The 25,100-nt window shown below is 38.5% G+C and overlaps 1 protein-coding gene across 1 annotated transcript; it reads left to right on the top strand.

The window, feature by feature from the left end:
• Positions 1-108: 108 nt before the first annotated feature.
• LOC131790038 (nuclear pore complex protein Nup205) lies at positions 109-24,954 on the top strand. The gene is made up of 34 exons (XM_059107218.2): positions 109-196; positions 267-406; positions 1,211-1,580; positions 2,382-2,729; positions 3,529-3,800; positions 4,176-4,238; positions 5,240-5,356; positions 6,616-6,765; positions 7,297-7,519; positions 7,884-8,017; positions 8,296-8,478; positions 8,923-8,976; positions 9,446-9,655; positions 10,565-10,747; positions 11,252-11,309; positions 12,041-12,239; positions 12,881-13,001; positions 13,326-13,422; positions 13,855-14,025; positions 14,213-14,979; positions 15,275-15,466; positions 16,068-16,389; positions 17,628-17,764; positions 18,160-18,324; positions 18,774-19,100; positions 19,713-19,973; positions 20,373-20,511; positions 20,864-20,947; positions 21,484-21,653; positions 21,916-22,042; positions 22,400-22,534; positions 23,143-23,237; positions 23,563-23,628; positions 24,137-24,954. The coding sequence occupies exons 1-34, from the start codon at positions 178-180 to the stop codon at positions 24,254-24,256; spliced, it is 6,219 nt and encodes a 2,072-aa protein (XP_058963201.2). The 5' UTR covers positions 109-177; the 3' UTR covers positions 24,257-24,954.
• Positions 24,955-25,100: the final 146 nt, after the last annotated feature.

Genomic DNA, 25,100 nt, shown 5'->3' with positions numbered 1-25,100 from the left:
TACGCGGGGATTCGGCTCGTCACTTAACCTCCGTTGTTATCCAATGAAATTCTCTTATTATCCTCATGTGATTAAGGCTGACAGACTGGCCAGGTACCTGAGCTGGAACTCAGTTTTTTCGGCAAGTAACGGTCAAGCTCGGTTACTAAGCGTGCACGCTTTGCGCGCTCAATTAAGATGGCGGCAGCTAGAGGAGGTAAAGATTTAAATTAGTGTTATTGTCATGTTGGAGCGCCATGATTTAATGCTTTTACTCACTTCTATAGGAACATGGAGGCCGTACAAGGAACTTCTTGCGACGGTAGAACGAGCTGCTTTGTACAAGAAAACTCCAGAAGTTTTTCATGAACTAGAGGTTGCATTGGATAAATTCAATCCAGATTTTATCACTTTGCTTAAAAATCCGGTACGTCAAATTACTGATCATGATTCTTTTCTTTCAGATAGCGTTACAATGATGTAATGTGCCCCATGATAATCTGAAAATTTGATTTTTTAATTGTTGTTGGTTTTTTTCCAGCTCTTCGTTTTCCGGTCTGATCTGATCTTCGTTCGAATTTAAGTCAGATCATCACACTTACGACTGTACTGTGTACAAAAAGTTCAGAAAGCTTCAAACAAAAGGATAGAAACTAGATATGAGAGGTATCAACCGTATCTGAAGATCTCAGAAGTTAGGCATGACGTCTGCTCACCGCAAAGATATGCGTCAGTCAATTCGAAGCTTCCACATATCCCCTTCCCCCGAGGGAGCATGTGGACTTTTAAAGATTGGTTCACCCAAAGTGCCCATGGGCTTCTCAGGGCAGGGATGTTGAAGCTTCAAATTGATCGGCGCATTACTACCTAGAATCCTGCTGAGATGCACTGTAAATCTTATAAGTATCTGATTTGTAACACTTGACCACCTGTCTTGGAAACTTTATAATGTTTCTGAAATTGTGGTATCCCTTGACTCAACTTACTCTTATTCTCTCTGAGTTCTTAGAGTGGTAATTGGAGGATGTAAAATTGAAATTTGAGGGAGAATCTGTAAATACTGTTACAGTAAGTCCTCCTCCCCCCTCCCCTCAAAGAGACAAACTAACATATGAACAAACAAACAAAACCAAAAATTTGAAACTGATTAAGCCCAATTTTAAAATTTACTCCACTTATTTCTAGTGTTTCATATCAAAATGAGTTCCTTTTTCTTTCTTTTAATTTGTAGGCAAAAAATACAGACCACCGAGAGCAATTGAAGAGAGCCCCCACAAATGGTCTTCAACTTGCTGGCTTTACAGAGAAACAGAAGCTTCCTGAGCAGTTTGTCAAGGAGGCCCTCATTCTTAGTGACAGTCTTGAACTGAATGAGTTTGTGTGTGTTGAGTTACTTCTTGCTGGTGAACAGCAGCAACCCAACTTTCCTGGCCTAACCAGAGGTTTGGTGGCAGTGCTCTTGTACCATGATGGGAGGAGATGTTTAATTAGTGCCTTAAGAACATTGATACAGTCTAGAGAGGGAATAACATGGACGTTGGGCCTCTATGAAGAGATGACACAGTTAGTAACGACATTCACTGATGAACTTTTGAAAGAAGGTAATGGGTGTTTTTATAGAAATGGGCAAAATATGTGTCATATTAAGTTCAACAACTGTTTGTGGTACTGCTTACTGAAAAACATTTTTAAGAGAGGGAAGGAAATGAAGTAAGCTAGATTACGAGGTTGCTACTTATTTCTACTTATATATCTTTATTTAATAACTTCTGTTAGGCTGTCACTTTTTTCAACAAAAGCCAAACTATACCTACATTTTGATTTGTTTCTTATTTATAATCTTTTGGAGGACAGACTCATAGATCACATTGCAGTCACAAAATTTTGTTTCTTTATCACATGTAGGTAAAACAAATAGACTATGTTGCCATATGTCTGTTCAGTAACACATCACAGGAGACATGGGTATGTGGTGAGAACGTTAGCAGAGACACACTGGGCTGTGGTTTGTGAGCTGTTTTGTTTTAACCACATTTTGGTGTGATTTGTGAACCCTTACTGAACAGATGCATGGTGACACAGAATCTATTTTTTAACCCTTTACACCTTAACATCAGAATTCATATTCTCCATATTGTTTTCTGTACATCTACTAAGGTGATGACTAGGAGAATTTGACTAACAATCAAGAGTTTCTTTAGTTGGTGATCATTTCCTATATTCTCATGACATGAATGTGTGATTCAGTGGTGATATTTTAAGGAGAAATTAGAGGCTAGTCACTCCTAGGGGTTAAAGGGTTAAAAGACACATGACATCATGGAATCTACAGTAATTGTTAACAAGACACGTGGCAACAGGAATCTTGATGTTCAGTGTACTGTGCTTGCTTGTTATTTCAGGATTGGTTAGAACAATTCTTCACCAACTTGAGCATCTTGACGTTCAAAATGAACTTGACAAGTTGGAGAGAGGACAAGCCATAGGTGATGAACGTCACAAACAACAACTTATTGACTTTATCACAGATCAAAGACAACTCTTGGCTGAATGTCTCTTTTGCTTTGCTTGCCAATCACCGCTACCAAAAAGTGACTGCCTACAACTGTTGTCTTTTCTCAAGAAATGTCCCTCTACAGATGCGGATGGCTCACTTGACAGTGTCACTCTAACTCTGTTGATGGCCATGTTGTACTGTTTAAATGTTGATCCTCTGGATGAAGCAGCAGACGTGCAAGGGTCTTTTCAAGGTTTGATCATGTATTGTGTCTTGTAACACAAGCTTTATGAAGCTAAATGTACATCATGATATTTTGAATCATTTGTGTCTCTAAGGAGCATGGGCTTTAATTATTACTGGAATGAAAACCAGGAAAGGAAGATGAATATTGTTTTGGATTGGAACTAATGAACTTGAAAAACTTAAGCAGAATTTTACACTTGATGCATAAATTATTGTTTGGCTCTGTCAAGTTTATTTTAGGTGTTGTTCTGGATTAGTCATGGGTATTGTTTTTCTTCTAATGTCATGAGAAAAGAAAAGTTTTCTCAAGTTCATTATCAACACTGAAAAAAGATAAAACTGTCTGTTTCTATTTGTCTCTTAACTGAAACTCTCCGCTAAGGTGTCAGTTTGATTAATATTGTAGTTTTTTTTGTTTAACTAAGATGGTTTTCTTTTGAATCATAATTGATTTCCATATATTGCAAATTTGTATTGTGAAATTGGGTCCTGAGGGTGGAATGATTATGCTATAGATATACATTTAACCTTTTAATTCCCAAGATTCACTCAATAATTCTCACTACATACTACTAATCTTTTCCTTGTAAAATAAACATGAGGATATGGTCATAGACCAAAATAACACCCTCTAACTGATAAGATTGTCTTCTCTCATTACCTGTTTATGAGATAACTGATTGGAATGGTAAGGAGAAGTTGCATTTGAGTCACTTCTGGGAGTCAGAGGTATAAGAGTGAAATGCAACATTTTCTGGTCATGATAGGAGTCTATATTGTACGTTCTTTTCTCTTTTTTCTTACAGAGGAAATGTTCCCTTTGTTGACGGACCACAGCTTTATTCCAGAGTTTCATCTGGAAATCAAACAGCAGGGAACATGGGAAAACCAAGGGATGTGTGCATGTGTCCGTTTTGCTTGGGCTCTGGTACTACGAACCTGCAGCCAGTGGCCTAATATTGTTGGAGCAGTAGAGGTACTGGAGAAAGATGAAGAGGAGTTAGATCTGGCAGTGCAAGAAAACGTTTTGAGTTTCCTTCGGCACTCTGTGGTACGAGCCACCAATTTTCACCAGGAGGTATGCCATTATTTCTTTTTGAGCCCATTATGTCGAAAGTACATAAAGATTGAGATGAAAAAGTTGATTTGCATCTTGGCTTGCGCACTGAATATGAAACTGTTGAAATCACTAAATTGCAACTTATCTACAGGGCTACATTTGTCAGTTTCTTTAAAAGACAATTTAAACCAATAATTTATTTTACTTCAAAATGTTCTTTTGTTTTTCAGTTTTCAGAACTGATTTTGTCACATGGACAAGTGGTGTTGAAGATCCAGTTTTCTGCACTAGATTCTAACTTGTTCAGGACAATTTCTCAGGGTGTTGATGAATCATAGCTTAAAAGAACATTAATCTGTGCCCTGGTGCTAACAATGTGACTTTACTCTGCAGGAATACTTTGTCCAACGCTTACACTCACTTGTGACTGGATTTATTGTTAAGATGCCTTTAAAGGTATTTTCTTATTTTGTCAAACCATTATGTTGAGATTTAATATACCATAAACGTCCATATATAAGCTGCACTTTTTTTCACAAAATTGAAGCCAAAAATCAAGGGTGCGGCTTATCCATGGATACATTTGTGTTTGGAGTGCTCAAAAACCTCATTAATGTTCATAAAACTTCTTAAGATGCCAAGAAATTTAAGAAACTGAGAGCGTGTTGCTGTAGTTCATTAGATCGGTGGCTCCTAAAGGAGCTGTTTGTGTCTTCAAGCGTTTATCGGTGAATCTTGCTCTCCAAGAGTTCTTTCAAGCAATTAATTTTTGCTTTACTCGAACAACTAAACACCAACATACAAGGAATCTCTCGTTGTTTTTTACTACCTTCATGGCAAATTTGTTGACTGCATTATCAGGCTCCTGTTCTTCTTCCACCACATTGTGCTTTCTGTTTATGGCCAGACGATGGCCAGGTCCTGGCCCAGACTCCTCCCAACATTTAAAGTTTGGCTACTAAGTAATGTTTGTTTTTTTTTTTTGGTGCTGAAGGAATTTCAACTTTATGGTGGGTTTCGAAGTGATAATCTTGAAAAATCAGATTGAAAGAGCATTTTAAGTTAAAGGTGGTGTAAATTCCAATGAAAAAGAAGGTACAACAAATGAAATTTCGCTCTCTTTAGACTTAATAAATGTGAAAGATAGCCACAACTTCTATGTCAGTGTTTCGGAACCTTGATTGTTTGTAGCAATACAACTCTACTGAAACTTCAAACTGTATTGTTTTTATTTTTTTTCAAATTCTGTGCTTCCAAATTGGGGGTGCGGCTTGTACATGGATGTTTATGGTATTTCAGTTTACCTTTTTTTTGTATTTCAACTTGTTGTTCATTGTTGTTAAATGCCCCATGGTATTACATATCAAAGCATCTGATGAAAGATATCTCTACTATGTATGTAATTTCTTAAATTGTATACTTTTGAAATCCATAAAACCACGTGTGTTTCATTGTAGGTTAAAGAACTTCGCAACCATGGTGATGAAGTGGCACGTATTCTTCAGGCTCACTTGCAAGATGGTGTGGAGCCCCCTGCTGGTTTGCTGAGACACTTTGAAGATTTGATGAGAATGGTCAGTGCTCACTCAACTTTAAGCATTGAAACTCAAACTTTATCAATCAGTTTAGTTGGATCCTTCAGTCAAGTCACTAAGGGCCAATTTTCACGCCAGAACTTTGTCGCATGCAACAAGCGTGTAATAGGCCTATGACATGAATTGTTTCATGTAAATCAAACTTACAACTTGCCTACAACTGTGGTATACATCTCAAAAATTGTTGTAGGATTTGAAAACATGTTTTAAATCACTGAGACAATTGTAGCCAAAATCAATGAAAATGCCATTTTTTGTGACAAATTTCCACTGTGTAGAGAGAGAAAAGTAAAGTTTTCTTTTGGAAAAATGGCAGACAAAGCTGTTGTTGTTGGTTGGTTGATACCTTTTTCAGAAGAGGAGATAAAGAAGTTAATTCCTTTGTGTGGTGAAGAAGTCCTTTTCAATAACCGGTGTAAAGACTATTTTAAGAGGGAGTGGAATTGTATGTGATTTTGCCATGTCCCAGGTGAAAATATTTTGCACATGTTTATGGTCCTAAGATGAGTTGTAGGCCTGTTGCAAGCTTGTGGCATGCGACAAAGTTGTACCATGTAACTCGGCTCCAAGTTAGCTCAAACTTATGACATGCACCCTGCTGGAGCCCCAAAACTAAATTTGTATAATTTAGGACCATTTTGCCTCTTTGTTTCTGGTTTTTTTCACTAACCTCCACCATGTCTTGGTTGGTAAATGTTCAGGCTATTTGACTTTGGACATGGTCTATAATACATCAGGGTTGTAGATAAGAGCTGGAAGCCGGTGAAAGATGCCAGCTTCTCTGCAAGCTTTTGCCGGCTACTACCTTCGAGAACTCGTACAGAGATGATGTTTTTCTAGTCTAAACTTGGGCTCAATGAAAATATTAATTGGCTCTGCCTATCTTTTCTGAAAACATAAAAAGACTTCTGGATCAAGGTTAGTTCAAAAACGTTCTGATGGGGACTTTCTTTTGGACAAATCTTGCTGCTGTGGCAGGAAAGTACAAAGGTGACATTTTGTCTGCCATATTGGATTTCGAGATGTGAATACTGTTTACTTTTAAAAAAGGCTCCGGCTACTTAAAACCTTAAAGAAAACCCTGAATACATACATGTAGCTTTGGGTATGAATTTAATTATTTGTGTGATCTTATTTTTTTGTGAATAACTTTTCAACTTAGCTACCACACTGAACTTGTGTGCACAATTTCTTTTAATTAGCATGTTTAAAGTAATTTTCTTCTCCAATGTCCACAGATTGGAGAACTTTATGAGAATGATTCACTTGGCCTTGAACTGGCTGTAGATTTCTGGTGTCCTTTGGATGCAAGCTCTTTCACACCATTTTCACCTTATGACTCATCAAGAATTTCACCAAGCTTTAGACCTCATGCATCACAGAAGCAAGTAAGGGAATGATAAATTTCATTTATTTGTTGGAACTTGTACGTGTACATAACATATTAAGTAACTTTGATCTTCTCAAGGAGAAACTTCTCAAGGAGAAGCTAGAGCTCGGATTTATGTGGTAAATTTCCCTATACAGGATAGGCTGCAATTGTGAGCTTTGTTTTCTACTGTAAGTTTAGATTTCCTTTTGTTATCAGAATTTTCCCTCTTTACTTTCTGATTTGGCAAAACTTTTGACAAAGCACATGTTAGTCCCTGTGACCTTCTCTTTACCTAATGTTTGTCTCAAATGAATTGAATTTTCAAAACTTCCATTCAGCAACCCAGGGTTCCATTTACTTTGCCACCTGTATGTCTTTTTATCACTTTAGATTTGTTTTCCAAAACAATAAAGGAAAGCATGATCTATTCTTGTACAAGAAATCTTCAATTGCTCCACAAAAACCATAACCAAATATTCCATGTATAAGTAGTCAACATAAATTCCTTTTTATGAACTTAATTTCAATATTTTCTCTCCTTTTTCAGGTGAGCCTCTACAAGTTTGTGCGGCTGGCTGGAGATTTATTGCCTGCTCCACTTTTTGTCCCATACATTGAAATGCTGTGTGGTCTCTCAAACAGCCCTCAGGCTGCTCATCACTGCTTCAACTTGCTCAAATCCACAGCAAATGGTCCTCTGTCTTGGGATCACTTCTTTGCTTCTGTTAAACAGTATTACATGGATCTAAGACAGGATGGTGCAAACACAGGTGATACTTTGATATCTGATTTTTTTTCCCTGTCTCTTTTCATCAGTACAGAGCCAACACAGGTATTCACTTCACCATTGAAGGATTTGTTTTTGTTTGTTTTATGATCAAACCAAATCTTGGTTGGAAAAAAATCCTTGCTTTTTTCATGGTGATCTCCTGATAAAGTTAATGGCTATAGACTTGTGCAGTAGTTGTTCTTGGATGATGTGCATATTTTTGGTTCACAATGCAATGTACATAATATGTAAGCTTAAAAGCCATCTCCAATTCATAGCATATTTCTTTTTTATTTCCCTGTTTCTTGCAGAGTCTTTTTTATAATTCTTTTAATAATTTTTTTTATTGTGCCAATGTCTCTTAGTGATGATGTATGGTGGCTTGCAACGAGAAACAGGTCAGGTTCACAGACCACGCCCAACAAACCGTAACATAACACCTGAGGAATTGGAAGGGCTGGAGGCAGTGTTAAAACTTACAGAGAGAATTGCTGATCAGGTGATTTTGAAGAAATAGATTGTTAGTACTTGTCAAAAGTCTGGTCACTTTTTATACTACACGTATTGTCAGTTCTCTTATTGAAATCTAAAAGCAGAATCAAGAAATCTGTCAAATACCATACTGGAATTAATTTTTATCTCTGAAGATATCACACACATTCTTCATGAAATGTGCAGGGTGATTTGCAACAGAAAAATCAAAATTGATCTACAGTTCATTGAAATTTTAGAAAACTTTTCGAGCTTTTTAATCAGATGCAATTACCATGTTTTTAGGATGAAATAGCCCGCCTTACAATGTGTGAAAGTCAAGCGTGGCTTCCCATTGCGTCCCTGTTTGGCCTACTTGGTTGCCCTGTACCTCTAAGGCTAAAGGCACAGATTCTTTCAACACTTGCTGCATTTGCAAAGTCTCCTGAAATTGCTTCCTCTTTGTGGCATACCTTAGAATCATCACAGGTAGGGCTAGGCATTATGCATCTTTATGCATGTAAGTTGGTGAAATGTCTACAATAATTGCAATGTAAATGAGGTTTAAAAATTGTACATAGAGCTATTGGAAAACAATCTTCAATGATAACTTGGCCTCTGTCTGTAGAAATACATTATAATTGATGCACAACCTCTCAGTTGTCAAGAAGTGTAGAGAAGGATCTGATGTGGAAGTGCACATGTCAATAGCCTTGCTTGTTAGCAATCAAAATCTACAAACTCTGAAGGTGTGAGATTTGATTCTGCATGGTTGACTCAGATTTTTCTTTATTCCAAACTTAAGTCAAAATGAGTAACAACTCTCTCAGACTATTCATCATTTGAACCAAATAATGTTACTACTTGTATGTTTCTCATTCCATCTGTTATTAAAAGAATATCAAAATAATTTCAACACTTTCTTTACCTTAGATATTACAGACAGTCCAAACAGCTGGCCAAACTGCACAGCAAGGTGGAATACAGGTTAGTAGTTACTACATCTAGATGTACCATTATACATTGTAGATATTTGTTATGACAGTGGGATATTTCTGAATACAATGTTTTATTATTTCCTAGCCTGCACTGTAGGTCTACGACTTGCTACAGTAACTTCTACAAGAAGTTGGTTGTGAAATTTTTGCATTGTTTGACAATGATATATTTTTGTATCTTTCTGCCATGACAAACAAACTTTGTAATACAGTTATAGGATGTGATAAGGTAATTTGGTATTATCAGTTGAGTTGAGAACATAAATTGACCACCATAAATAGTTAGCTTTTTAACTCTTTCAGAGGCCAATTTACACTATCAACTCAGTTGATAATATAAAATTACCCTGTTATACTCTCCCACTGACACAGCACCACAGTTTCTTTAGAAAGTCACTCCCTTTATAGAATATGATGTTTGTTATTGATGATACTGTAAAATTCTTTGGATTTTTCAGGTGGAATTGAATGAACTTGAAGCACGCAGTGAGACCTACCCTGAGACTAGAGCATTCCTGAAGCTGCTGACAAATCTTACAGATATTCCACTACCAGCAAACTTGGGGGCAGGCTACAGAGTGCCTGGGTTTGAACCATACCTGGCGTTCCTACGGGATGAGGTGTTTCTTAAGTTCAATTCACGAGGATACCAAGATCCCCATGAAAAGGTGACTATGCATTTTGTTTGAAGTTAATTATAATTTTCACTGTCTGGTGTCTGTCTTTTCAAAAAATGCAATTAAATTCAAATCTCCAGATCAGATACATGTATCACAGAGTGAGACAACCGTGGAACCATCATTTGGCTCCACAAAAGTGGGCTGCAATGCAAATTACATAGTTTTTTGACTGCTGCTCCTACTTCTTTTGCGAAAAAATATTGTTTCCCTTTGGAAGATGACCAAAACATTCTAATTCTTACAGAGTTCTTTAAATTTCTGGCAATCAGCATAATTACTTGACATATAGGAAAGTTGGTTAAAAATTATCAGCAGAAAATGTTAACAGAAAATTCCACACCTTTTGTGTGAATTTTCTATTTGACTCCAAGGATAAGTTCTGTTTGAACACTTGTCAGTGTTACTTTTGTCTATACCCCTTGACTCTTAGGATCTCATTGAAATTCTCCCCTCTATTCACAATTATAATTTTCTCTTGAGTATAGTGCAGAGAATTTGATGTAATATAAGTATGACATTTTTCATTTAACCCTTTAACTCCCAGATCAAATTTATAATTCTCCTTACTGTCAATCATACAATTCTTACAATTTTAGTTCAGAGAACTTAGCGTTGGATCAAATAATTATTCCCAAATTTATATTTTTCTTTATTCATATCTCTTTTCTGGTTGATAGTGTATTGATATTGTAAGGAGAAATTCTGTCTTGGTCATTAAAGGGTTAATGGAAGACCAGATTGTTTGGTACTGCATCTACATTGTTGGGAGAAATAACACATTCATTGTTTCTGAGAGTTGCCAGGGTTACAATTTCCTCACTGTCGCAGTTGTGTTTTACTGCTGAGGACTTTTCCAGAAGTATCCCATAGCCCTTATGATACCATTTGTGTTGACAGTGGAAAGTTGCCAGTGCTGTGCTACAGATCCTCTTCAAGTTACTGGAAAGTTACAGTCCAAAACCAAATGATTTTGTGGACCAGTATGTTGAAATTCAGGGAGGAGAGCAGATGAAAGTTCCTAAACCTCCTGGATTCATTCTTATGACATACATGTTAAATTACACACAAATGTTAAAAATGGTGAGTTTTTTTTTTGTGTTTTATAATGTATTGAGATAAAATTTTACCCTGCTGTATTTATTAGAATTTATGTTTCTGCTATCAGGGGAACTGTATTATTTGCAAACTTTATGAATCATGCATTCACCTGGTTATACTTATATCAAAATAGTATATTCAGCTATCTCTTATAATTTGCAATTCAGAATTTGTGTGTGTTTTTTTTTTGTAACATTCCATACTATGTGCTCCACCTTGGTATATGATACAGCTGTAAGACAGGCAGCTTACAGAGTTGTTCCAAATCCAGACTTCCATGTAGGAAACCATGTGGAAATTAGGGTTTAAGTATGGCACATGTGAACTCTGTGAAGTCAATAACACAGTACTACTTTATTTGCTCTGGGGGTTAAATACTTTGTCCTTATATTTACATGTGTAATGACTCAAAAGAACTCAAGAGACAAACGGTACTTCATCATCATGTTCCTATGATAAATACTGTGTTTGATTTCCTTCTGTCAGTTGCTAAATGTTATTGATGGTGCTTCATCTTCACTTGAATATCTTTCCATTACATCAGGTATGTAGGTGTACAAAATATTCAGTAGATGATTTCATGTTGAAACCAAGTAAGCTGCATGAACATAAGAAGTGAAGGGCAGTTTGGCCCTTGATAATATACATGAAAAAAAATTTGCGCATCTGATTGGCTGAAAATGGGTGCATTTTCCATGTAACACAAGTGCAAATTACAAGTAGGGTGTGTTGCCAAAATTTTGTCTGTCTTGATTTTCTGTGATGTGTTTTTCATGTAAATCATGAAAAAGTAACAAGTTGATTTCTCATGCAATTTGGTGTAAATAAGTACCTGTATTTTTTCTCAGACTACAAATTGCACTTGCCGTACGGGCTCACACAGTTTTGTTGTCTTTGAAAAATTCACTTGGGCCTTCTTATTAACGCCAAATTGCACTTGAAATCATGTTGTTACTGTACCTATACTAATATTCTAGGCAAAGTGGTTTAAAACATAATCACCCTGTAGCTAACCCAAGGCTACTTCGGTTTTTAGTTAGTTGAATTGCTTTTTATGGACAGAGGTTTACTGTTTACATTTTGATTTCTTCAGTTTTGCTTGAATAAAACCTCTTCAAAAAAAAAATTTAACTTCCCTAACCCCTAAGACCGAAAAATTCTCTTTCACACAAGAGAATTCACAGTTATGTTTACCTACCACCAACTCCTGGTAGTTTATTGGTGTGCTGATAGATATAAAGTTCAACTTAACATTAAACTCTTGAAACTGTTCAGAGGGAAGAGAACATCTGGAAAAAGCGGCATTGCTCTGCCTGAGAATGATTGAAATTTCCTTGGAAAAACAAGAGAAGTTTGTGGACTTATATCGCAGCGTAGCACAACAGTCAACGGTGATGATTTCACCTTTAGAGGAATTGCTGCTTAGCGTTAATCCACAGACAGGCTCTCCCGACTACCTGCTTAAAATCATGAAGTGAGTGCTGATATGAGTACAATGATTTTCCTCTTTATGACTGGAGAATTGTTAGTAATTAATAGAGATATAGCGTTAGTGGCGGGGAATGCAAACAAGGTTCCCACTTTGCTACTTTTTTTTCTTTTCTTTTGACTGGTTTCAGAACTTAAATTTACGGGAACTTCACAAAGCATTATGTCTTTTTTTCTTTAAACAAGATCTTTTGTGGCTGTAATTGCATGGTTGTAAATTGAAAGCTTTCAGAACTTGTCTCTTAAATTGTATGTAACTCTTTTTTTTATTACCACAAAGAAACATACCCTACAGGAATGGAATGGAGATATAGCGATAGGTTGATACATACGCACTATGATAACGGAAGCTCCCTGTATGGGGAAAAAGCGCTCGCACAGAGCAACTGGAAATTAACGGAAAACTCATGTAATTCTTCCCAAAGGGATCATGAACTGTATGTGCAATGTAGTTGATGTTGAGACTCACAAAAATGTCCAGGCGCTCTGACACAAAGGACACTTTGACCAAGCTTCTCTCATTTCAGATGCTTTTGTCATTTTATGATGGAAAAAAAAAATATATATATATATATATATATATATATATATATAACAATAATAACTAACTTTTTGTGGTTACTGCAGGTTTGTTTCTCATCTTCACACTGGAGCTGAACTCAGCCTATCTGTTGTTAAGATTTTGTGTTTGGTCTGCCGGTCAATAACCGTTCAGAGACACTTGGTGAATCTCCTGACTGCTAATCAGGTACGGCAAACTAAGTTTGCCCAAAATCACAAAGAAACTCTAACAGTCATATGACCCCAACAGCCCTGCTCATGTAAAAACTGAAAACTGTAGAAATCCAGACGGATGAACTTGCTTGTGAATTCCTACGGGAGAGACCATGTAATCTCACACTCCTTTGGCTCAATTTTACTTTTTAATGTCCAATGATTGAAACAAAAACTATTTCCTTGACAAGCATTCGGTGGAAGACTTAACATTTCAGCCTTTTGCTCAAATTCAGGGTTTTTGAAAAACCGTGAGTTTATTTTGGGTTTCATTGTTTTCTGCTTTGTTGTCTTCTAGGCTGCCGCTCAGAAAATACTCATTGGATTTGTTGATCAGCTAGATATCAATGAACCTGAAGAAAATCTTGGCAAAGATGAGCAAGAACTAAGAAATGGTTAGAGTTCATTCTGTCAAATTAACTATTTCTCTCTCATTTTAAAAGAACGCAATTAAAACAGTTGTTTTATTTGGCTCCCAGACGGAGCTTTCAAGGTCGACAGGCCATAGGTTTTTGAACCCCTGTAAGAGTTTTCATGACAAAAATGTGGGGAATTTATTCCCTTTGCCTTGATACCGCAGTGCACAATTTTTAGGTGTAATTGTTACAAATGGTTCATTTTAGTGTTGCGACAGCTAAATTTTAAATTTACTCAAATCTCCAAATTCTTCGTCAGCCGAGAGAGCCAATGCTGAAAACAACTTGTTATGACTTCGCTATCGTCAGCTAATGCTCCTCTCTAGCTAGACGTATGCTATTACAATTTGGTTTCTATGGAAATCTCCAAAACCAAGCAGTTATGTTTGTTGTCCTTTCATTCTTTTGTAGAATTCTTAGATGAGAACTCGTTTGGATTGTCACAAATTCGCAACGCTGTGAGGCAAAATATTCTGAGATTAGTTCTTTATTCTCTTCAACACCCTTCGCCCAATCTGGCTCATTTTTTGATGGGCTATGAGCTCAGAAAACCTGTGTCCAAGACCAATCTTCAGGATCCTGGTAAGTTCAAATCTAGAGCGCCATAAGGGTTGAAAATTGATCGAGCCTGGTAAGGCTTCGAAAACTAATTCACGGTGAGATCTGGAAGGCTGGTGACTAGCGAGGATCAATTCGTCACTCATCATCCACTGGTAAAAATTCTATGTATTTCATATGTTTTTTATACGATGTATTTATTCGGGTACAGGTGTTCTTGGTGCTTCAAAGACTTGTCTCCACGCAGTACTAGACATTCTGAACAGAGAGGTGGATACACATCGTGGCCCTTCGTGTGTTACAGACGCTCCAAAATTCACCGAGCTCGCATATCAGCTTGTTTACAATCTATGTGCCAATAAGGATACTGCAATCCCGACTCTGCGTTATCTGAGAACAAGCCATGATTTCCTGTACCAGCACCTTCAACACTTACCTTTTAGGAATCTTGCAAATATGAACATGGGCGAAGGACAGCCTCCTGTTCCAATGCTTACCATCGTCAATCAGCAGTCCTGGCTTCTGAAGACTGCTGCCATCGAGCTGAGGATGACAGCTCAAGGCCGACAAAGATCACATACCCAGAGGCTCCTGACGCTCTTGATGGGAGAGCCATCAGCTCAGACGTTGATGGGTATGACGCACTTCCCAGAGGTAGTTCCAAGGAGGTTGGAGGATGATTTTACCGCAGCTGACACCAGCCATGGAGGGTATCCTGGTATGGGACAGACGCAGACTAGGCGGAAGCTTCTAGCCATTCTTGAGTCTGTAGAGTTCTGTCAGGATGTGCCTCCACTCTTACAGTTGAATTATTTTGATATGGCTGTCACTGAGGAGGCCATTGCTTCCTGTGAACAGAAGGCGGAGGATGGTGGTGTGACGCTCTGTAATATTCCCGTTCTTCATAAACTACTAATGAGTGAGATAATTGGCGCACAGGGCACTGCTACAGCTGGACAGAGAAACTTCTTGTTGCAGGTCAGTGTTGTCCTTTCAAAGGTTTTTACTTTCCTCACACTCAGCTTTATGCTTTGGAAACTTGGTACAGAGTACTTTTCAGTTTATTCTTTTATGTTCAATATATTTAACTCGGTAGCTTTCTCCGTTTTCTCTTTGAGGATTTTCGTCTCTGCTCACGTTATAGTAACGTCAATTACGGCGCTTGACGTGTTTACGAATCCGCTTTGGTTAGTTCTTCTGCTGTACGTCTTTTTCTTTTCTTCTTTTTTTTTTTCGATTGTACTAACTGTAGCTGTGTTTGTCTTAAAAAAAGGAAGTTAAAGACATTCTTCATAATGTCGTGCTGCGGAACAAGGTACGAGAGAGTTTGCACATCAAGAAGGAAGCATTTGAAGCTTGGAGACGGGTTATAGAAGTGACTCTGGCCTCGTGTTCTGTTGATATCTTACCAAGAGATACAAGGCAGACTATTATATCTGAAGTACTACAGGATTTACTCTCTAAGGTATGTACTCCTCTTACGGCTAAAAGGAGGGGCACCTATTGTTTATGGAAGGAGAGCGCTTAATTTGGAGGGGGGGGGGTGCTTATTAAGTTAGCGCAGCAATAGGATAAAATTGAAAGAAAAGATAACGCACTCACAGGAACTCTGTAAGCACATGGACACAGATTAAAATAACTGGAACGGAAAAGAAACTATTCTCCTTTAGTGTTTATACTTTAGTGGAAGCTTAAAATGTTCTTAATAAAGTGGCTATAGAGACAGGTTTCCGTGTATTCCTACTGTGTAGGAAAGTGAGGAAGGAGGGAGGCGCTTTTTCGAGAGGGGTGCTTGTTTGACATTATGGCTGAGTGTGTGGGCGCTTATTCGGGGGAGGGCGCTTATTCGAGGAAATACGGTATATTATTAACTGATTTAATTTTTAGACCAGATCTCAAGTAGTAAGAAAATATAAAGACATCCGCTGAAATACTTTTGTAAGGACTGAGAGATGATATACATGTCAGAGTCTGTATTTTTTAGTAATTAATCATTATCTTTTAGCTAAATGTCTGTTTCTTACCTTATTGAAATGAATTTAAAACATTTTCATTGATTGACTCAGATTGCAGATGAGAATGCTCTGCCTGAACTGACATCACCTGTATCCGGGGTTATCTTAACTCTCCTTGCGCATTTACGTCAGTCTACCATTCCCACAGCCCCCTTATCCACATCCGGTGTTGACAGCACCGTAGCAGGCAGACCTGTTCATCCTCAAGCTGGGAGCTCTCTTCCCGTTGGTCCATCTGTAGCCATCTTAAAGGGTTTGATAGAGACCGTCTTGCGGTGTGGAGGAGGATTGCAGCGGGTCAGGGCAAACCTGTACGCTGCGCTGCTGTACTTCATGCAGACTGCGCCAGAGCCCGAATCAACTGAAGAAAGAGGTAATTTCGCGGGTCTATCCTTATCTCAGCTGTCAAAAACTTTGAGGTTTACAAATAACTAGCAGTTATTCGCCAAAGTGGAGGTAAATATCCATCACTGTCTCCGACACTGAGGTGAATAATTGTGTAAGTATATACCATGTCTGTCAGTGTAACAAAACATTGTCATACACTAAAACCTTTACGCAGTTTGTCTCTTCAGTTGCGCGAAGATAAGTAGTGCTTGTTGATCATATCCGAGTTAGCCAATTAGGACATGACATGACTGTCCTAATGCTTACTGCTGATGGATGCAAGACATATCCAGCAGTGGTAACACTTTCTTTCAGCTTGAGCTGCTATTAGGATTGATTGTGAGGATTTTAATAAGCATTGTTAGTAGACCAGATAGGTGAATAGAGCTTTTCGTGCGCACTGAGTGGCTAGTTCGCACGTAATTCACAATTATTCATTGAAGTAAAGGTAAATATCCGCCACTTTCACCGACACTGAGGTGAATAATTTTTTAGCATAAAACACGCAGAAACCAAAGAAAACCAGGTAATTTCTATATATTTCTATATTTCGATAAACCAAAAAGTGGTCCGAAATTAAATTGTCGACGCGCGATTTTGTCTCTTCAGCTGCTCGGAAGTGAATGGTACTTGCTAATCACTTCCGAACCAGCCAATCAGTGCGTGCTAAAAGCACTATTCACCTGTGTGGTATATAATAACAGGTACTATTCACCCCTGAGCAGATAAAGAGACAAAATTGCGCGTCGTTATCAACAGAAATGAACTGTTTTGGTTTCTGTGTGGTATATACTAAAACAAATATTTACCTCACTGTCGGTGTAAGCTATGGATATTTTCCTCTCCTTCGGTGAGTAATTGTTAAGCCCTAAACCTCCATGATCTGATTGTGAATTCTCCCCTCTACCTGCTACACATGTCCTTGTAGTTTCGAGAATGTGGTGTTAGATCAAAACTTCTCCCGATAAGTTTGAGTATTCTCAGGACCCATTCTCTGGATAATATGAAGATATTGTATGGAGAAGTTACATGTTATCATTTCTGAGAGTCAAAGGGTTAAATATTGAAGCTCGACAGTAACATCGACTACTTGAGATAAGCGGGATGTTGGAGTGACGAGTCCACGATTTCCCTTTTTCGTACTTTCAGAAGTTCGAGCAGTATTTTGGTTGTTCTTTACGCTTTGTTACACAATTGACACTAACAAATATTTGGCCATTGCAGGTGTCATGAAAAACGTATTATCTTTATATCCCGGCCAGCCATGGGACACCAGTATTCTACCAGTGTTGTCTAGTTATGGTGAACCATTCATGGACACAGTCTGTAGAGATTCTTGTGATGGACACGATGTTGGCCGGGTAAGTCTTGACGCACAAATTGCATTTTCGTCTTAAAAACTTGGGGGAGTTAAGCTCAAGCGCTTTTTTAGACCCGCACTTAAGCGTCAATACTGGAAAGCCGTTTAAGCATTTTGAATTTATTGAGAACAGGATCACACAATTTTCAAACCAGTGGGATTGTGGTGAGGTCATATTTTATATCGTCTCATCCTTGCCCATCCGCTCAGTGATATGTGTTTTTAGTTTCCAACCAGAGCAACTGGCTTAAGTTATGATGGGCGGGTAATTACATCGGTTAAAATAGCTAGCCAGGAAAGAAAATATTCTAGATGTTAGGTAGGATAAAATTTCTTGACTCTCTTCCATTCTTTTTACTGAGATGATCTCTTTAGTTATTGTTGGTGTCGTTTCAGATGTTAGCGTTTTCCCTTCTTGATGCAATAATTGCTGTTGACTGGCAACACCGTTGGTTGAATTACCTCAACCTCAAAGGCTACCTCAAGCACATGGTGGACGGCTTGGCTCACGAGGACCATATGCTGCAATCAATGTTGGACCCATCCCCAGAGCCCCTTAAGGTAATACTCCTACAGTGGATTCAGTTCAGTTTATAAATGAGCTCCTGGATGTCATTGTAGTGATAATGCTTATTGTCACTGGGATTCTGTCTCGGGGTGCAGTCGCTATCCATGTAACACTTCATACTGTTAGTATCCACTTAAACTCTCTCAGACAGTGAGGTCGACTTGTTTGATATTCTGCTGTGATTTTGTCGGTTTTCAACAACCGTGACCTGTTGATTCTCGATGTTCAAAGCTGTGGAAGACCTAACAGTCACACTATAGTATCACAATCCATAAGGTTAAGTTAATGCGTGATCAGTCTTCCTTATCGCCTTTGGAGCTCAGCCAATTGAAATGTGACTTTCTGTATCAGAATTGACTGAATTTTGACGCACAATTATAATGAGCTATTTCTCATCACAATGAACGACCCCATGATACTAACTCTCTTGATATCATACCAGGCTTTGTATATCTATGAGTCCAAGATGGCCCTACTAACCCGAGTGGCACAGTCTACGGATGGTGCTAAGGTCCTTCTTCAAGCGGGGCTATTATCACGCCTGGCAGAATGCGCCTTTTTGGATCACAAACCTGAACATGACACCGCTCAAAGGCTAATGACCAGTGGCATTTACGCTCATGATCACGATAGAAGCGCTGTCCTCTACGACTCATTCGTGCCCACAGTGTTAGAGAGATATAGACAGTTATTGACCCCTGCTTTAAAAGTATCACTGGCAATGTTGACATCCCTGGGGTCACATAATCACAAAGAAGTAGCTTCTAAGGTAATGTAGAGATGTTGTGATTCAATTTTATCCTTGGTTCAAATGTTATTTTCCTTTGTTTCAAACTCATTATCATACATCAAAATACCCAAAAACAAAAGAAAAGAAAATTTGAACCAAGGATAACATTGAACCACAACAGAGATGTAAACATTTTAATTGGAAACTAGAAATGTTGAATAGGTAATTAATGGTTTATCGGTTCGTACCTGTGGTCTTTTCATGATTGCCACATCGCCATTTTTGTAATCATCATCTTAGACCAGACGCTTTTCACGTTCTAAACTTACCATCTACAAAGCGATTTTTTGAATAGCATCACCAAGAAATAGCTTGTTCACTTCTCTTCTAAGTGCATCAAGCATCTTGTAAGCCACATCCAGTCGATAAGCCTTACTCTGAAGAAAATTTCAAACTGTACAGTTGCTTCTTCACCATGAGACGGACTGCATGGCTGGTATGCATTATACACAAGATCATTTTGCGTCAAAGTTACAGCAGCTTGCATAAAATATTGTTTTTCATTTTTTGCCTCTCAAAGTGAAAGACGTGGTAGAGGTTGTCTGTCGTTTCATTTCCTGATGCCAAATTAAGCTGTTTATTTCCCTGCAGGTTTTACACTTTGTCGTGTCACATGTGGACGTATTTGTCAGCATTCTTCAAGACAGACAGCCTTTCCAATCATCCGGGTCATTAAAGGAACTCTGTCTCGTCACAGGAATTGTGTGCAACATGGCACTCACTGAGGATGCCCTCATTGCCGACGACGACCTGGGTCAAGAGCAAATCCAACTTAGAGGACCCCTAGCAAGGATCGAACGTCTCATGATTGGTTTGTTGCCGAGATATTGTTCAAGCGATAGTTGGGAGAAGGTGGGTAATGTGCGTGAGAAAAAGAGAGATAGAGATGATTAGCTAACCTCACTCATTTATTTGAAGCAAGCGCAAGGAGTGCATTTTCAAACGCTCTTTGTTTATGTACAGTGCTGTAGTTCTTTTATTGTTGAATGAAAACTGATCATGATTCTCGCAATTGTTTTCGTTTTTAAGAACGGTCCTTGTTTTTCTTGTTTGTGCTTCTATCTGTTCACGGACTGTTCAACTTAAAGAGCCAGTAAGAGCCGTAAGTTAAAGAGCCAGCTCCTGGGGGAATAGGTCTTCCTGTGGCGTTCTAAATCGTCAAATTTGCTATCAGAGAAGAGTCATGACTTGGATTTGTTGTCCTTGTGTTTATTTTAAGGAGAATTTTAATCTGTCTCACGACGTTTGCAGATCATCAAATCCGTAATGGAGAAAAACGGTGAGGAACCTGGCGCTAAGTACAGTTTGGTCGCCATGGAAACGACCGAAAAGTTGCAAAGAATCTGCTCAAATGTTATTGGTTACTGTAGAACGGTCATGGATTCATATGGTACGAATTTTACTTTTTGAATTGAATTTGATTTCTCTTGCGTGACGATGTATTTGGGAGTGTAACCTTACTGCTTTGTCAACTTTAGCCTACACTGTATTTTAGTCCTATCTGTGGAAGCTTTCTCTCCACTCGCGTGACGGACAGAGTCGACAAAAATTTACTGATTATTTGCTACTTGACACTGTTAGGCGCGCTTGCTTTCATCCAAACATCCAGTAGTACGTTGAGGAATTTATTGCACGATGTTTCCGTTTTCCGCGCAACTTTTTTCTTTTTATCTGACAGTATCCAAGGATTTAAGATCCATCTGTAATGTAGGGGTTGTAAACAAAGTGCGCTTTTTCTCCAGGTACGGTTCCCTCTCATTGTCATGCGCTGTTTTCACCAAGTTTGACGGACTCTTTAGCACGTGATTCTCGCCTCACTAGAGAAGGTATGGAGAGTAACAGCTTCATTTTACGCCCATGGCATATCTGGAATTCCATCTCAACGATAGTGATATAGAACGTATACCTCTTTCAAAAGATTTTTATTAATTTAGGAAGTTCTGCAGTCCCCTTTTACAGCCGTCGTGTAAGGGGAAGGGTGACGGTTGCGTGACAGATTTAGACAACGGCGTTGATGAAGACTATAATCGACCGCTAGTTCAAACATCACGTTCTTTTTAACGCGAAAAAACCAACTTTAAGGGCGTGTCATTAAGGTACTAACCAAACGTGGAGGAAAAATCACCGTTTGAGTTTTTTCTCCTAGAGAAAGCAGATCAGGAACAGCTTGTGCATGTGGGGTCTATGCTGGCGATCGGCTTTATTGTGCTATGCTTTGGCTAAGTTTTGCGCTGTGAAGAAATCGTCAAGTTTCACAACTGTGAGGAATTTCAGCTCATTGAAGAGAAACTAAAAGAGTTATTTTCAGTTAATTGTTTGGTTCTCTTGTGTTTGTTGTCTTCATCATTTGTATCTCTTACAGCCATTCGTTCCTCAACTGTGGTGTCTTTCCGCCTTCAAGTCAGCCTTGGTCTACCTGTGACTTTCATGAAGAAGTGTTGCGATCAAGTCTTTCAGACGGCTGAGTTGTTGTCACAGACGCGTGTGAAGCTGCAAAATGTGACCGAGTTGACGAGTGAAGAACTAAGAGAGGTTTGATTTCTGATTTCAATTATCGCTAGTGGTCAGAAAGAATAAGAATCTTTAGATGTCTTTGTTGATGTATGGGTAAAAATTGCAAATCGTTCCTGCTCCATGCCAGTTACGTAGCTCCAACAGTTTCTTTTCTAACTTTAAATGTGTTACCTGGTAATGGTCACGTCTAATTCTTGTTTGACACGCGGTATTGCTTCCAACCTCAAAAATGTGCCAGAGTGAATAACTGAATAAGTGTTTTATGTTTCCAATCCCACAGTTAAACCAAGTTCAACACGGTGGAGCTGTTCAAGAGAGATTGTCAACACAGCAACGTCACCAACTGGCACAGAAATGTCTTACTCAAGTTGTACAGTACAAGACGCAGGAGATTTCTGCTCAGTTGTGTATCCTTTGATGTTCTGCAAACGTTTTCTAGGGCTGTTTGAAAAGAAATTCTTTTCAAATGCCTTGCTCTCCAGCTACCACTAAATCAAACACCACAAAATGACAAGTATGGCTAGATAAGCTCTGGTGAACTGTAATTCTGTGTGAAATTGCAGAGAAAGAAGCTTAAACGAAACTTCAGAAAAAGCGCGGTTCGAAGCCGTGCCTCCTTGATTCTTGAGGAGCGATCTTACTACTTGAATTAGGCAAGCAACAAAGATTGCCTCGCCCTTAGCCCGGTTCCGAACAGAACAATGCGTTATTGTAATTTTTTTTTTTTTTAGACAACAAAGGTTTTCTCTTAACTTACTCAACAGACATTATTGAGAATTGTTTGTTTATTCTATGGCGTCACCTCGATTTCTACTTTTTGCGCTGCATCCCGTCGGATGAAGAACGACGCATTCTCGCTGGACCGCCGCTGATCAGCAGTCAAATGAGACGATTACATGGTAGTGTTGTTTTGTTGTTGTTGTCTTTTTTGGAACTGACTGTGGTCCCTTGTGGCACAGAGAGCACAGCTGGCGCTCACTCGATATATGTCTTCTTTAGAGTTTGGATTCAACTTCTTCTTTGATAAATTCGTTAAGGGCTATGAGAGGGTATTCATTAACTTTGAGGCAAGGTGGTAAATAGTGAGCATTACTTTAGTTAAAGATAGGTAAATGACTTATTTGTTAAAATGTATTTGACAGTCAATTTTTAGTACTTTTTTGTTGTTGTTAAACGTAGTATCATCAGTGTCGTAGAGTGACTTTGTACTTAGAAAAGCAAGGACCTACTGTAAAAATCCCTTAAATTCTGGCAATAGACTGGAATGATTCTTTGTAAGCCCGGAGGTATCAGTCAGTCATTCTCCTTCGTGGCAATGTATTTGGTTGCGTCGCGCGTTCTCTCTGCAGCAGAAAGAGTGTGTTGTTTAACGAGACTAAGCAGAAGCAGTGAAGGACACTAATATATACGGTGTTAGATATCAGCTTGGAGAATTTTGTTTAATTAAGTTTTTCCTAACCACCATGAAGCGTCATTCAACATTAACATTGATTTTTTTCTTCTACAGAGAGACAGTCGCTTACGGAAGCTTCAGTAACATTAGATCCTGCTTCAGAAGCAATAAGATCTAGAGAAAGTGTGACACGAGAGGACATTGACGCTGTGAGTGTTTGTTCGATCACTTTTACTCGTTCGTTCGTTCGTTCGCTGTTTCTCTGGCGTTTCCAACACCTCTCCGCACTCCGCCCCTTTTTCACATAAGCTATAATTATTTTCTTATACGTTTCGATGATTTGTTTTATCCAAAAGGTAACTTTTGGTTTGGCTTTAGAGAGAGATTTTTCGGTTCCTTTTCTGGAAAAATCTTCCGTTCTCCTTGGACCATCGTTGTGTGCTATGGATACCATACCTTTAGTCTCAACTTCTAAGACATTAATTCATGCAAGATGTTTACAAATCTAAGAGTCTTAGTTTTTTTTTATTGCAGCTCAAGAGAGAGGCAGCTAGTATCCTTACAGAGACGTTTTTGAAGAAACTCGTTGAGATTGAACAGGTGCGTTAAGTGAAAACCACCTTTTTTCTTGGTCATATTGTAAAGAGCATATCGATCTGCAAATTAAAAAGGACATGCGTGAGCTAAAATGTACCGTTCATTCTAGTGAAGAATTCCAGCGATGTCGAGTTTGTATTAATTCTGAGAAGATGCTTTTAACTTGATATCTAGTTACGATGGATTTCGTCGTTTTTTTCGACAACAATTTCACTCTAAACAGAATATACCAACTGTCCTGGCGACTGACCTAACTTAAACGAACTTCGTACGAGTCTTAAAGAAATCGCGAGACAGCTGGTTAACAAACCAGACTATGCAAGAAATATTTCGCTGAGAGGAACTCTTCTGACTTTCATGGTAATTTCTCTTCAAAATATCCGAGCATCATTCGTAGTCATCGACGACATTGCTTTTCAATGCACTGCATCACAAAAAGAGTGTTCTTCAATCTATAATCATGTGGTTTATTTCGTTCTTTTTTTATTTTTTACTTTTTGTTGGCTTTTAGAAGCACGGAAAAGGAAGAACGCGGGTTGGATTTATCCAAGTTCTCGTCCGACGTATCAAAGGACTCCTCACGATTCATGGGGCGCCTGCACGCTCCGAGATGACCAGCGGATTACGTTAAAAAGACATTGGAACAAAGTGTCTGCGAACTTATTCATTGTTCATTGCTTACTTGTCAAATGTGTTTTCCTGGACTTTGCAATCGGTTTACAACTGTTTTTGCATGTTGTCTGGGCAGTTTTCAAGAACAAATAGAAGAGTAATTCAAGTTTTGTATTATCAAGAGCAGCCCACAGCTGTTAATCTTTAACAGATTTGCAGACTCCCACGACATCATGACGTGACAACCTAGAGTGCATGATTGACTTTTATTGTCTGGTTAAACCCTCACAAACAGATTTGTACAGTTGGGACGTGGAGGGGGAAGTAGATTCAAGTGCGAAGCGCGATAGGTATGATTCGAACGACTGCACTTGACTCACATCGAAACTTGACTCCATTCAGTCAACTTTGTACGCCGGGCATACAGCTAATGTCTCGTTAGAACAACGGGATCGACGACCTTTTTCTCAATTCCCTAACCCCCCTTTTTTACAGCAGTGAGTTGTAGTCTTTATTCGGTAATTAGCTTTTGTAAGAATTTAGAACTGCTTTTTCAAGTCAGATCTTTCTTTGAAATTGAACTAGCAGAAGCTCATCGTAGGTTTTGTACCTCTGTATAGAATCACATTGTTTTTACGCACACTTTAAAATAGCGAGGAATAAAGGCATAAATAAAAGTTTTCCCTACAGGAAGTGTAAGGCTTCATCAGCGGGAGAGTGAAAAGGTTACTAGATTAATGTGTAAACCAGTTAATGCTTCAAAAAAGACATATCGCGATATCGTTTACCCTCCGGGTTGGTCTATGTTACCCCGAGTTGTTGCCCTCGATTTCCAAACGCTCGTGATCGTTCATCAAAACAGA

This window comes from Pocillopora verrucosa, chromosome 1 (assembly GCF_036669915.1).
Source record: "Pocillopora verrucosa isolate sample1 chromosome 1, ASM3666991v2, whole genome shotgun sequence".
Lineage (NCBI taxonomy): Eukaryota > Metazoa > Cnidaria > Anthozoa > Scleractinia > Pocilloporidae > Pocillopora > Pocillopora verrucosa.
This window is presented reverse-complemented; position numbering and strand designations above follow the sequence as displayed.

Excerpts from the sequence above, each read along its gene's own strand:
- LOC131790038 (XM_059107218.2), top strand. Across the intron at positions 1,581-2,381 it reads TGATGAACTTTTGAAAGAAG|GATTGGTTAGAACAATTCTT; the intron begins GTAATGGGTGTT and ends TTGTTATTTCAG. Across the intron at positions 13,423-13,854 it reads TGAGCAAGAACTAAGAAATG|AATTCTTAGATGAGAACTCG; the intron begins GTTAGAGTTCAT and ends ATTCTTTTGTAG.